At 44.0% G+C, this 15,035-nt stretch overlaps 1 protein-coding gene across 2 annotated transcripts in view; it reads right to left on the bottom strand.

The window, feature by feature from the left end:
* The window catches only part of PPP1R16B (protein phosphatase 1 regulatory subunit 16B), a 108,766-nt gene that overhangs the window by 66,409 nt on the left and 27,322 nt on the right, over positions 1–15,035 (bottom strand). For both annotated transcript variants that reach the window (XM_070472625.1, XM_020909085.2), the window contains exon 2: positions 12,364–12,714. In XM_070472625.1, the coding sequence (XP_070328726.1) occupies positions 12,364–12,613 (250 nt within the window). In that variant the 5' untranslated portion in view covers positions 12,614–12,714. The remainder of the gene's footprint in view (positions 1–12,363; positions 12,715–15,035) is intronic.

The following is a 15,035-nucleotide window of genomic DNA, read 5'->3' as shown; positions in this document are numbered from 1 at the left end:
AGTGATGCCATCTAACCATCTCACCCTCTGTCGTCCCCTTCTCCTCCTGCCCTCAATCTTTCCCAGCATCAGGGTCTTTTCCAATAAGTCAGCTCTTTGCATCAGGTGGCTAAAGTAATGAAGTTTCAACTTCAACATCAGTCCTTCCAACAAACACCCAGGACTGATCTCCTTTAGGATGGACTGGTTGTATCTCCTTGTGGTCCAAGGGACTCTCAAGAGTCTTATCCAACACCACAATTCAAAAACATCAATTCTTCGGCGCTCAGCTTTCTTTATAGTCCAACTCTCACATCCATACATGACCATTGGAAAAACCATAGCCTTGACTGGACGGACCTTTGTTGACAAAGTAATGTCTCTGCTTTTTATATGCTGTCTAGGTTGGTCATAACTTTCCTTCCAAGGAGTAAGCATCTTTTAATTTCATGACTGCAATCACCATCTGCAGTGATTTTGGAGCCCCAGAAAAACAAAGTCAGCCACTGTTTGCCCATCTATTTGCCATGAAGTGATGGGATACCATGAAGATAAGGGTATAAACTGATAATAACTGTTCTGGTGAACCAAAGAAGCAGTTTACACTGAAGGTTTGCGGTGTTTATCTCTTTGAATCTATTGACCCTCTGGGAATCTACCCTATGTAAGTCATCAAAAGCTGTGTCCAAATACTCTTATACAATAATAACCACCATGGCATAATTTACAGTTGCAAAAATTAGAAACAACCTCAAAAGCCAATAATAGGAGAGTGGTTACATAAACTATGGTACATTCAGTCAAGGATGTATGAGGTTGTCATTTAAAATATCTTTTCCAAAGACTATATAAAGACAGAATAAAATAGTTGACCTCTAAGCAACATTTGACTCAGCTGATAGACTTTTCTTCTAAAAACACTTCCTTTCCTAATCTTCTGAGGTGTCACATCATCTTAGTGTTTTTTTCTTCCTCACTGCCAGATGGTTCTTGGTCCCCTTTGTTCTCTTCTTAGATGAACAATTACCTAGTCAGGTGACCCAGGGCTTTCTCTTAGGGCCCCTTCTTTGCTCTGTTTTGCTTCCTAAATGATCTCAGACAATCCCTTCACTTTAAAAAGGTTGCATTTCTAAGCTGGTGATCCCCAAATTTTTTAAATCCTGAGATCACCACTTGGATGTTAAAATGTTGTGTCAACTGGGGTGACTCTACAGAACTCTAGATTCTCTCCAAAGTCTCCCCTCCCTCCTACCCCAGTCTTTCCAGTCTCAAAACATGGCATCATCATCTACTTATAAGCTCAAGACAAAAACCAAGGTCATCTGTGTGTCCTTCCCTTTGTCACTTGACACACAGATCCTAGCACTCTACCTCTTCATTTCTCCATCTCCACGGCCAACACACAGGCTCTCACCTAGGCTCCTGAGATAGCTTGTGATGAGGCCGCCCTGTTCCCACTCATGCTCCCATAGGAATAGACTCCTACAGCCTACTCTCCATTCAGCAGCCAACAAAAGCTCTTCACAATCTTTATCTCATCACATACATCCCCCCTTAAAACCCACCAGTAGCTTTTCATTTCCACCCAATTAAATGGACATGTCCTACCAGAGTCCACCGGGGTCAATGTCCTGCAGTCTACTTCTTTGCCTGCCCTCTTCTTTCCAACCGCAAGCTCATTCCCACCCCACGCTTTTATCCCTTTCCTCCAGATTCTCATGTGACTCCCTTTCTCCACACTCAAAAGTCAGCCCAAATCACCTCCTCTAAGGGGCTCACCCTGATACCATAACTTATACATGGCCTCCCACCCCAGCCCTTATTTATCTTACTACTTGCTTAGGTTCTTTAGAGCACAGAGGAGATACATAATTTTGGTGAGCAGACAAACGCTAGGGTAAGAGTTATTTTGTAAACACACGCTTACTCGCTCTGTGTCTGTATGTAGATACATTGAGTGAAGACAACTGGGTTGAATATGCCCCATGCAACGCCCCCACCCCCCAAATCCATTCTTCCTCATGCTTGGGGAAGCCAACCCACATCACAGACTTCCTTGCATTCTGCTTCCTGGTTGGGTTTGGCAGTGGGAAGCATGGGCAGAAGACGGAAGGGCAGCTGCAGTGGGTGGAGGAAACCACTGCTCTTGTTGGGCAGCCCTCCCCACCAAATACCTCCTTAGATGTAAGTAGGGTCTCATCCCTTGGCCTCTTCAAGCCTGGGGGGGCTCATCGCCCCCACTTTTACTAGTCCCAGAGTTATGCACTATTCCTTGGTGTCTCTTGCAAACCAACAGTTCTCAAAGTGGTCCCCAAGACTCTTTCAGGGTATTCAGGTACTCTTTTCATAATAGCACAAAGATGTCATTCACCTTTTTCAATGTGTTGGCATTTGCACTGACGGTGCAAAAGCAACAGTGGGTAAAGTGCCTTTAACAGAGCGAGTCCAGTAGCATCAGACTTTTCCAGTCATCACAGTAGTCTTCATTGCTTCATGTTGTTGTTTAGTCGCTAAACTATGTCCAACTCCTTTGTGACTCCATGGACTGCAGCCCGCCAGGTCCCTCTGTCCATGGGATTTTTCGGGCAAGAATACTGGAATGGGTTGCCATTTCCTTATGTCTCCTGCATTGGCAGGAGATTCTTTACCACTGAGCCACCAGGGAAGCCCATAATGATGGATACATTTGTCCAAGCCCATAAAATGTTCACCACCAGGAGTGAACTAAACTGTAAACTACCAACTTTAGGTGATTATGATGTGTCAGTGTATGTTCATCAATTGTAGTAAATGTCCTATTCTGGCGGGGGATGGCTGATAATGGGGGAGGCTGTGGGTGGTTAGGGGGAGAGCAGGGAGTCTATAGAAAATCACCATTAACTTACCCTCAATTTTTCTGTAAATCTAAAATTGCTCTGTAAAAAGTCTTAATAAAAACACAAAAACAAAACACACACCACAATAAAAAAAATCAATACGTTTCACTTTTAAATGTCCTTGCTGATGCCATAAATGTACTAATCTTACTATGTCGCAACCCTTGAGTACATGTTTTTTATAAAAATTCTGCATGTCAAAATGAGAAGTATGCATAAAGTAGGATCACTGTCTCGATCTGCATTAGTTGAGGATTAAGTTGTGTACTAAGCTAGTCCTTTCTCTCCTGGATCACCATTTTTACTTAAAGAATGACTTGCAAGCAATGGTTATCAGTCTTTTCCTCTAAAACAGACAAAGAGATTTTTCTCACTGATATTTTTTATTGCCAATGACAGAATTTTAGCTTTCAGGTAAAAATTAGAATTTTGTAAAACTTGTATCACCACCATGGCCTCACAGTTTCCCAATAACTGAAGAATCTTCTGGTGAGACAGGTGTTAAAAATATAAAATTTTTTACTGAAGTAGTTTGCGCTTCTCAGGTGGCACTAGTGGTAAAGAATCCATCTGCCAATGCAGGAGACACAGGTTCGATCCTTGGGTCAGGAAGATCCCCCGGAGTAGGAAATGACGATCTGCTCTAGCATTCTTGCCTGGAAAATCTCATGGACAGAGGAGCCTGGTAGGCTACAGTCCATGGGGCCACAAACAGTTGGACATGAATGAGTGATGAGCACCTAGCACCAATATGCGATAGCTGATTTACAATATTGCATTAGTTTCCAATGTACAGTATGGTGATTTGGGGTTTTTTTGCAGGTTATATTTTGTTATAGGTTAGAAAATAAAAATTTTTTACATTGTATAGTGAAATGTGTCAACACTTAGAAGATGTGCATAACTCAGTGAACCAACACTTTCTCTTTAACTCCAGCTTTACTGTGATATAATTGACATATAACATTGTGAAAGCTTAAGTGTACAATGTGTTGATTTGATTCACATATTTATTACAAAATGATTACCACAAAAAGGTTAGCCAACTTCTCCATCACCTCCCCAAATCGTCCTTTTTACATGTATGTGGTGAGAACATTTAAGATCTGCTCTCCTAGCAAATTCCAAATATATAGCATTGGTAACTATAGTCACCCTGCTGTATGTGAGATCCCCAGAGCTTATGCATCTTGTAACTGGAAGTTTATACCCTTTCACTCCCACCCTCACCAGCCCCTAGCAAAAACCATTCTACTCCATTTCTATGAGTTTGGTTTTTTTAGATTCCACATATGCTGCTAAGTCACTTCAGTCGTGTCCGACTCTGTGCGACTCCATAGACAGCAGCCCACCAGGCTCCGCCGTTGCTGGGATTCTCCAGGCAAGAACACTGGAGTGGGTTGCCATTTCCTTCTCCAATGCATGAAAGTGAAAAGGGAAAGTGAAGTCGCTCAGTCGTGTCCAACTCCTAGTGACCCCATGAACTGCAGCCTACCAGGCTCCTCCATCCATAGGATTTTCCAGGCAAGAGTACTGGAGTGGGTTGCCACTGCCTTCTCCAAGATTCCACATATAGGTGGTATCAAATAGTATCTATCTTTCTTTGACATTTCACTTAGCATAATGCCCTCAAAGTTCATCCATGTTATTGCAAATAGCAGTATTTCCTTCTTTTTTATGATCAAATGATATATATCACATTTTTTAATCCATTCATTCATGAAGAACATTTAGGCTATAGTGAATAATGCTGCAACGAATACTGCTGTGCAGATATCTCTACCAGGTAGTGATCTCTGTCAAATCACTCAAAAGTGAGATTGCTGGATCATATGGAAGCTCTATTTTTAATTCTTAAAGGAACATCCATATTGTTTCCCATAGTGGCTTCACCAATTTATATTCCCACCAACAGTACATAGAGTTCCCTTGTCTACGCATCCTTACCAACAAATAAATCATAATTTCTCATCTATCTGATGAATAGACAACCTAAAAGCTATGAGGTGATATCCCACCATGGTTTTGATTTGCATCTCCCTGATGATTTGTACGTTGAGTATATTTTCATGTACCTGTTGGCTACTTCTACATCTTCTTTGGAAAAATGTCTATTCAGGTCCTCTGCCCATTTTGTAAATTGGATTATTTGGCTTTTTGGCTATTGAGTTGTAAAAGTTCTTTATATATTTTAGATATTAACTCCTTATCTGATATATGGTTTGCAAATGTATCTCCCATTCCGTAGGCTGTCTCTTCATTTTAGTGGTTGTTTCTCTTGTTATACAGAAGCTTTTTAGTTTGAGATGGTCCTACTTGTTCACTTATGCTTCTGTTGCTTGTGCTTTTGATGTCATATCTAAAAAAGTGAGCCAATACTTTCTAACAGATCAATACATTATGTTTTTTTAAAAAAAAGTATGCGTGGCTAAAACAGTCATTCAAAATATAAGACAAACCAATGGATTTCAATGTAGCAATAAGAGCATAAGAAAAGCTAAACGTTGATAACAGTTTCAGATTCCACATTGCAATAAGCCATCGAGAAACTACTACCTGTTGTATTTGATTGAAGTTCCAAAGAATATCCACATTTATCTGAAAAGGCAATTAAAATATTTCCTCCCTTTCCCAACTCCATATCTGTGTGAGGTAAGATTTTCTTCATTTGCTTCCACCAAAATAACATACCACAACAGATTGAATTCAGAAGCAGATGAAAGGATCCAGCTGTCTTCTCTTAAGCCAGACCTTTAAAAGATTTGCAAAAGCATAAAACTAGGCTACTCTCCTCACTACTTTTTTTGTTTTGAAAATATCATTTTTCATAAAAAGATTTATGTTAACATGTGTGGTGGTTTTAAAACATGCCCACAGATGCTCCTCCCTTCAAGAGGTGGAGCCTAATCCCCTGCGCCTTGAGTTGTAGGCTGGACTTAATGAATCATTTCTAATGAATAGAATGTGACAGAAGGAATGGTATGTGGCTTACAAGGCTAGGTCATAAGAGGCACTGTGACTCTCTCCTTGCTCTAGCTCTTGGATCACAAACTGCAGGAAGCCAGCTGCCATGTTGAGAGCCTACTCAAGCAGTCTGAGGGAGAGGCTCACGTGGCAAGGAACTGAGGCCTCCTGCCAGGAGCCCTGTGGGTCAGCCATCATGGAAGTGGATTCGCCATCATGGAAGTGGATTCTTCAGCCCCATTTAAACCCTGAGGTGATCGCAAATTTAGGAGAGATCCAGAGCTGGAATCACGTAAGCTAAGCTGCTCCTGGATTCTTGACTCACAGAAACTGTGTAAGACAGCACATATTTATCTTTTTTTAATTCTTATCATTTTTAAAATTAATTAATTTATTTGGCTGTGCCAGGTCTTAGCTGTGGCATGAGGGGTCTAGTTCCCTGACCAGGCATCACACCCAGGCTGCCTGCCTTGGGAGAGCGGACTCAGCCACTGGACCGCCAGGGAAATCCCAATATTTATTGTTTTAAGTTTCTAAATTTTGAGCTCATCTGCAAGGCAACAATAAATAACTAATAACAACAGTTAATAAGTTTATGTTTTAGTCAGTGAATACACATTTATTTTAATTCCTCAGTTTTAATTTCCTATATGGTAAATATTGATATAAAACTCACTTAAATAAGATTTCTTAAGAGTTCTCAGTTGTTAATAACATAAACGTGCCTTGAGACAAAAATGTTTGAAGACTATTGCCCTAAACTCTTTGCAAACTGCTTCTTTATTAAACTTTACTCAAAACACTCCATGTGAGAGCATCTTTTCTTTCCAATCAGGACTCTGATGGATAGAACAATAACAAAAAAATTGTTTTGATATTTCAATGACTGTTGCTTTTCCGTAGAAGGATGAGCGATTTTATTTTCTTCTTAATTTTTTTCTGTACTTTTAAACTTCTCTACAAACAAGGATGTGTTATTTTTATAATTAAGTGAAAAGAAACTTCCCTTTGCAAAATCATTCAAAAGTGAAAGTTCAAATTGCGTTTTCTTTAGATGAGTCAATGGTTGAAGCTTAGCGTGCGGAGCCCAGATGTCTGCCAACGCACCTGGGGGTTGGGGAGAGGTTTGTGGGAGCAGAGAGGGGGAGGCAAGGGGAAGAGGAGCCAGCACCCCCCACCTCCTCAGCCAGAATAGTTCTTTCATGTGTTTTCCATATTGGGGTTCTGCACAATATTTCATTTAAAGAAAAGTTTCCACTCTTTAAAAAAAAAGAAGCTTGAAAACCTTTACCATGAAGCTTGAAAACCTCTACCATAGCTGAAGAGTTAAAATCAGGCTGCAAAAGAATCACTCAACTTTTTCTTCAAAGTTTTTTTCAGGGTATCCTTAAAGAAAGCCCTATACATTCTGAGGGAAGAACAGAAGCCCTGACAAGTTCATGAATGTTTGGTCATTTCAAAGAGAGGCTGGCTTATGTGGCCACAGAAAGAAATTACAGGTAGGGATGAAGAGGTTATTCAGAGACTCCCCCCAGTAGTAAGGGCCCAAGAGGACAGCAGAAACATGAGGGGCCTTAAGGCCCACAGAGTCACAGATCAAAACCACAAGTGAATCATTCTCATATTTTCTAGAAAGAACAAAAGCAAGAGGTTCCAGGACCACCCAGTGGTTAAAACCATGGGCTTCAGGGACCACAGATCTGGGTTCAAGTCTCAGATCTGACACTTCAAACCTATGAGATCTTGACAAGTGACACAGCCTCTCAGAGCTTCAGTGGAAACATACAATGTACAATTTCACCCATAAATGAGGTCTGAGAATGTAAAACAGTGAAGCCATTTTGCCACAGTTTGGCAGTTTCTTAAAAGTTAAGAAACTTAACTTTGAGATAGATTTACCCTCTGACCCAGTAATTCCATTCTTAGGTTACCACCCAAGAGAAATGAAAACAAATGTCCCCAAAAGGACTTGCATACAAATGTTTTTAGCAGCATTATTCATCAAAACCCCAAATGGAAACCATCTAAATGTTCAGCATCTGGTGAATGGATTACCAGTGGCACATCAATACTGCAGAATGGATCTCCCTGGTGGTCCAGTGGTTAAGAACCCACCACCAATGCAGGGAACATGGGTTTAATTCCTGGTCTGGGAAGACCCCACATGCCATGGAGCAACCAAGCCCGTGTGCCCTGACTTCTGAGCCCAGGCACCTAGAGCCCAGGCAGCACTGCAACAAAGAGTAGCCCCCATTCACCACAACTAGAGAGAGCCCGTGTGCATCAGGGAAGCCAAAAATAAACAAATAAATAAGTGAAAGTGAAAGTCATTCAGCTGTGTCCAACTCTCTGCAACTCCATGGACTGCAGCCTGCCAGGCTCCTCTGTCCATGAATTCTCCAGACAAGAACACTGGAGTGAGTAGCCATTCCCTCCTCCAGGGGATCTTCCCAAACCAGGGATCAAACCCAGGTCTCCCGCATTGCAGGCAGATCCTTTACCGGTTGAGCTACCAGGGAAGCCCAAATAAAAACATAAATAGAAGAATGTGTAAGTGTAGAATAGTGTATAATGCAAGGTAGCAATTTACATCATATGTACTTCTCATTTAAATTTCAAAAACTGAAGAATAGTTGATTCACACTGTTGTGTTAGTTTCTCTTATACAGCATAGTGATTCACTTATACATATACATTTTTTCATATTCTCTTCCATTACAGTTTACTATGCTATATAGTAGGACCTTGTTCTTTATCTATTTTATATATAGTAGCTTGTATCTGCTAATTCCAAACTCCTAATTTATCTCTCCCCCTCCCCTTTCCCCCTGGTAATCACATGTTTGTTTTCTATGTCTGTGAATCTGTTTCTGTTTTGTAAATTAGTTCATTTGTGTCATATTTTAGATTCCACATTTAAGTGATATAAACTGTATATCCATGATAAACACTTCTTACCATACCACCCCCACACATGTCAACCCAATGTAACAGGGTTAGCAGGCACACTACATCATCCTCATTTTTACAGATGGGGAGCTGAGGCACCAAGAAGTTAATGAACTTTCCCTGGTTGCTTAGCTAGTAGGCAGCAGAGCTGAGAGGAGGAATCCTGGATAACTAACTTCAAAAACTATGCTTCTCACCTCTCAGTAAATGTCAGCTGGGTATGGAGTTACTGCTCTACCAAGTGATGGGGGAAAAGGTCCAGACAAGGATCAGAGACAGCTCCCCAAGAAGGTCACACAGGAACCCAAACCTGAAGGGTGTAGGAGTTAGTTAGGGGAAGAATGTTCTAGACAGAAGGAACCACATATGCCAAGGTGGAAAGGTAAGAGAATGCAGGGCGTGGGGCGGAAGCCAGAGAGCTGGAGGTGGCTGGAGCGTGAACTGATACCCAGTAGTGGGAAGCTGAGAATGGGGCTCAGGAGGCCACAGAGCATCCCTGGTGTCTGGACATTAACCTGCAGGCGATGCAGGGCTAGACAAAGAAAGTCAGTGAGTTCCTCAGCACTGCCTTACTCCAGGAATGACTCACATCACCCTGGCAGGTGGAGGAGGTTGACTCAACCCCTGCTGCGAGCTCAATGGGAGCGGGGGAGCTGCCACCCCACACTCCCATCCCACTGGGAGCTAATGCCCCAGCAGCCGCCCCACCGGCAGCCCCACCAGCACACAGAAGCTATCCCAGTCAGCTGGGAGCATCGGGCTCGGATGTGCTGCCAGAAAGTTGAGCAGAGTCTGGTGAGAATGCCTGCTAGCAGCTTCCACACCCCACTTAAAACCCAGACACCTGTGGTCCCCAGGGACACCTCTCAATGCACCCCAAAAGCGAGGCCACAGGGCATAGTGCTCTGGCTCTACACGCTCACTTGACTCTGCCCAGAGCCAGGGGACCAGCCTGGGCTGGGGGGTGGGGGCGGGGCGGGGAGGATCTAACACTCTTCTCATTCAAATTTAATATCCAGATAAACATTTGCATGTGTGCATAAAACATTCACTGTGGCAAAAGTAAAACTACTGAAAAAAAATTATGTGCCAACAAAAAGAAACTAGCTAAAAATACTGGTAAATCCATACTGCGGGATACTATGAAGCAGTTAAAAAGAATGCAGATATATTATTCCATCGTACTGGCATGAAAACAACTCCAAGATATGTTACTGAGTGAAAAAAAAAAAAAAAACCCTACAGAATAATGTATCTAGTATGTACCAGTTACATAAAAAACAAAAGTCGACTAGCTCTATAGTTCATCAAGTTTATAAACACATAGGTAAATGAGAAAAATGCCTGGAAGGAAATATATCAATCGTGGAAGGAAGGAAAGGAGGGAGGGAGGAAGGAAAGGAATTTTATATCTCTATGTTGTTTGATTTTTACAAGAAGCATGCATTTGCGTTCTTAAAAACACTAAAGTCTGTTTAACACACACACACTGTGGGGAAAATGTGTTAAAATGATCACTTTACTGGTGCAGGGTTCAGGATCCCTTTTCAAAGAGCTGTAACATCTGGGATCTTGTCTAATTCTTGCTACACTCCCTTGAGCGCAAGTACTCAAAACCCCTTTTATAGATTAAGAAACTGAACCCAGGGAAGTGAAACAAGCTCTTCAAGGTCACATACAGAACCGAAGGACAGAGGGGCCTCTGAACCTTGGACCGAAGCCCAGCTCTCTTTCTAACCTGTAGGGGTGGGCGTACACCAGGGCGGGGTGGGAAATGGTGCTTGGACGCTGGGCAGCAGCCCATTGTCAGCTCACAGAACCTCTGAAAAGCCCCTTCCGCGAAGGGAAACGGGGCTCAGGGGAGAAGGCGATGGAAGACGAGTGTGAAAGGAGGGCTGATGCACCGCCGCCCACGACAAAATCACACATCATGACGTACCGCCCACTGAGTGGGAGGGACCTGCCGAGTCACCCGGTAAATGACACGTAGGAAGGAGCCCCGCAGGGTGGCGTCCCCCAAGCCTGAGACTTTAGGCCTGTCTCACGGGGGCTGCTCACCCCGGGTTCTGGCTGCACTGTTTACAGCTGAGGGGTTCTGGGGACGCCTCTCTGCTCAGTCCCAGAGCGCTCTGTAACCAGGCCAGAAAGGGATCTGTGCTTCTCAGAGGGTTCTAGAACCTAAGGGGCAACAAACTTAAGCCCTAATACCCACCAGTGTGGTAAGTGCCTCCACCCCTCCGCTCTTTCACTGGCTGCTTTAGCACCAAGTGTCTGGAGGATGTGGGAAGGCAGGAGACCAGAGGGACCCAAGAAACACGGCTGGGTCCCGCCAATGACAGGCGGGAGGGATTCATATACAGGGAGGCATCAGCATCTACCAAAGGCAACCCAGGCTGCGTGGACACATCTCAGCTGCAGAGAGCAGGCGTGGGCACTCGAGGATGCTCGGAGAAGAGGGCCTCGGCCAAACCACAGATCCTCTGTTCACTCTTACAGTGGGGAGCAAACCCACAAGGTTTGATCATCCAGGGACAAGAGCCTGGACCCTGGGAGTTCTGATCCCAGCTCTCCTCCCTTGCTCAAGTTTGTGAACCTCACTGGTCTCAGTTTCCCCATCGGTAAAATGGGTATTATTATACTTGCCTCTTGGGTATTATGGTATCTGGATCATAGGACATATAATAACAATAACATAATTAAATAAAACATAACAAGTACAGGGTATCCATAAAATCTGGAAACAGATTATATGAATATATGTATGTGTTCATATTTATTTATTCATCTGCTTTACTGGAAATGTCCCAGACAACACTGTGTACATCTGTCTGTTTCTAGACGTTCTGGACACTATATAAATATACTTTTATATAATCATAATTTTATATAAATGTATATAATAAAATATAGTAATAATATAATAAAATAAAATATACTAATCACTCACACAGTATGAGGGACCATGTCGAGAACTTACAGGTATTCTCTGCTTTAATGCTCAGAGGAGGCCCTGGAGGTGGATGCTATTATTAGCCCCATTTTACAGAGGCAGACACTAAGGTACAAAGAGCTGAAGAGACTTGCCTGCTTGCCAGGGTCACCCAGGGAATAACTGGTCTCAAACCAGTTTGAGACCCAGGTCATCTAACCTCAGAGTCTACTCATGCTGTTTTCCAGCTGTCTAACCCATCTACCTCTGCGGTGAAGACCCAATAAAAGGGACCAGTTCCGGGGCACAGAGGAGAGGCTCAGGAAATGGAGGGTCCTCTGAGTTCTGAGCTCCTGGAGGGGAGAAACCAGATCCAGTGGGTTCACCACTGTATCTGGAATGGTAATATACAAGACGCAGGTTGGCAGTCAGTATTAGTGGGAGGGAAGGAAAGTATTTATTAGCCAAAGGCTGGCATTCTTGTCTTAAAAAAAAGTCTCAGATTCCAGTGCCTTTCCTAGGAACATCCACCTCCTACGATGCCTGGGGCTGCCCAAACGGGGGCAAGGAGGGCCAGACCCACCCCGCTCTCCCCTCCACGGCACAGAACCCAGAATCCAAGAGGCCCAGGCGGCCACCCACCAACCAGGCCCAGGAGTGGCCTACCTTCCTCGGCGTCGTTCCTAAGCGAGGCCTCCAGCAGGGCCACGCTGGCCTCGAAGGACACCTTCTTTCGCCGGCCGCCCGTGCTGCGCTTCCGCTCATGCTTGCGCTTGCGATGCTGCAGGTCCTGCTCGTATTGCGCCCACTTCTTCAGCTGCTGGGCCCGGCGCTTCTGGGCGGCGCGCAGCCGCTCCAACGTGGGCACCTTCTCCAGCAGCTGCAGTTCAGTCAGCAGGTCCACGTGGCTGGCCATGGCCTCCGCGCCTCCCTGCGCCCTGGCTGGGGGCTAGCGCGGCGTGCCGGGGGCCGGGGCAGCATGCGGGCTCCTACGGGGCTGGGGCGGCATGCTGGGGCCTGTGGCGGGGAGCGGGAGAGACACAGATGGACATGCGTCACGCTCAGAACTCCGATCTAATGAGGTCACCCAGTCCCACCTTCCAAACGCTTTGCCCCCCTAATTTATTGTCTTCCTTCCTTCTTTTATGTCTTTTTAATTGAGATATAATTGACCTATAACATTGTGTAAGTTTCAACTGTACAACCGTGTTGATTTGACATACTTATATACTGCAATATGATTACCACTCTTAAGTTAACACCTCCATCACAGTCATACAATAATCCTTACTTTTGGTGGTCATATTATAATTTCATATAAGGTTGTTCTATTGTTACAACACACACAGGAGTTTATTGTTATAACATGGAAGGGGTTTATTGTTATTTTTAAAGAAGCGAGTACTGTATTTTAAATGTCTCTGTATTAATTTTTAACTTGGTAAATATTGACAGATATAACCTACAGAAACATAAGCTCTTTGGGAACCTTATTCTGAAGAGTCCAGTGGTTAAGAATCCACCTTCCAATGCAGGGTACGCAAGTTTGATCCCTGGTTGGGGGACTAAGATCCCACATGCCACAGGGCAACTAAGCCCACATGAGGCAACTGAAGAGAAGTTCGAGTGTGGCGATGAAGATCACCCATGCTGTGACTAAGACCTGATGCTCCTCAGTAGTGCTTTTGGTAAGGAACCTGCCTGCCAAAGCAGGAGATCTAAGAGATGCAGGTTCAAGCCCTGGGTCGGGAAGATCCCCTGGAGGAGGGCATGAAAACCCACTCCAGTATTCTTGCCTGGAGAATCCCATGGACAGATGAGCCTGGCGGGCTACAGTCCATTGGGCCGCAAAGAGTTGGACATGACTGAACGACAACAACCCCCACTTTATGGATGTGTCCCAGTTTGCTTACTCATTCATTCACTGAAGAACGTCTAAGTTGTCTCCAGCCCGCAGCTAATACATTCACGCACAGGTTTTTGTGTGAACATGAGTTTTCATTTCTCTGGAGTAAATGCCCAAGAGTACAGTTGCTGGGTTGTACAGTAATTACATGTTTAGTTTTATAAGAAACTGTCAAACTGCTTTCCAGAGTAGCTATACCATTTTTCATTCCCTCCAGCCATCTATGAGTGATCCAGTTTCTCTGCCAGAATTTGGCATGCTCGGTTTTTCAGCCACTTAGATAGATACTCCTTTTTAAAAGTAAGGAGCTCGGATGAGTTGAATTCACAACCATGCTGTATCATCATGATGGCAGGAATTCACTAGGAGCTAACGGACCACCTATTTACTTTTCCCCACTTCCTCAAGGACTCAAACAGTGAAACCTGCCCTGTGATGAGTCCTGGTTCAGAGATGATTCAAGAATCAGCTCTGCCTTCTAAGAAACACCACGTCTACTTGTCTGTCATGGTGTCATCTACCTGTAAATTAACCTGATCCTTCTGATGACCTAGTGAGACCAGGTACTATTCTGATCCCCATTTCAGATAAGGAAATTGAGGCACAGAGAGACTAATTAACCTACCGAATACCACACAGCTAGAAAATGGATGAGCTCTGGAGAAGGAAATGGCAACCCACTCCAGTATTCTTGCCTGGAGAATCCCATGGACAGAGGAGCATGGCAGGCTACAGTCCATGGGGTCGCAAGAGTCAGACATGACTTAGCGACTAAACCACGGAGAAAGACTACCCTCAATTTGGCAGCAAGTGACAACTGTCCTTAAGTTTCTTTTTTTTTTCCCCTGATAGAAAAAGAAAACACTTGGAAAATGAAAATAATAAATTTTCTATTCAAATGTAAAAAAAAAAATAAGAAAATGGATGAGCTGTTCTGGCTGGGGTTATCAGGAAAGGCTCTCCAAAGTAGGAGGCAACTGATTTGAATCTCCAAGGATGAGTAGGAGTTCACTCCCTGAGGAGGGCAGACACGAGGTGAGAAGGAGCTTCCCCATGTTCAAAGGTATGTAGAGGGGCTGAACACCATGAAGGGAATTCTGGGAGCCAACACACACAAACCTGGCTTGAGGGACTTCCCTGGTGGTCCAGTGGTTAAGAATCCACCTTGCAATGCAGGGGACGTGGGTTCAATCCCTGATCTAAGAAGTAAGACCCTACATTCTGTGGAGCAACTAAGTCTGTTCACTGCTACTACTGGAGCCTGAGCACTCCGGATCCCACGTGCCACAACTAGAGAACGCATGCGCAGCAGCAAAAGATCCCACATGAAGATCCTGTGCGCCACAACTAGGACTCGATGCAGCCAAACAAATAAATATTAAAAAATAAAATAAAAACATGGCCAGAAGTGGATGGGGCTGCCCAGCCCAAG

This window comes from Odocoileus virginianus, chromosome 9 (genome assembly GCF_023699985.2).
Source record: "Odocoileus virginianus isolate 20LAN1187 ecotype Illinois chromosome 9, Ovbor_1.2, whole genome shotgun sequence".
Classification (NCBI taxonomy): domain Eukaryota; kingdom Metazoa; phylum Chordata; class Mammalia; order Artiodactyla; family Cervidae; genus Odocoileus; species Odocoileus virginianus.
Note: the sequence above shows the minus strand (reverse complement) of the source record. Positions and strands in the feature narration are given on the sequence as shown.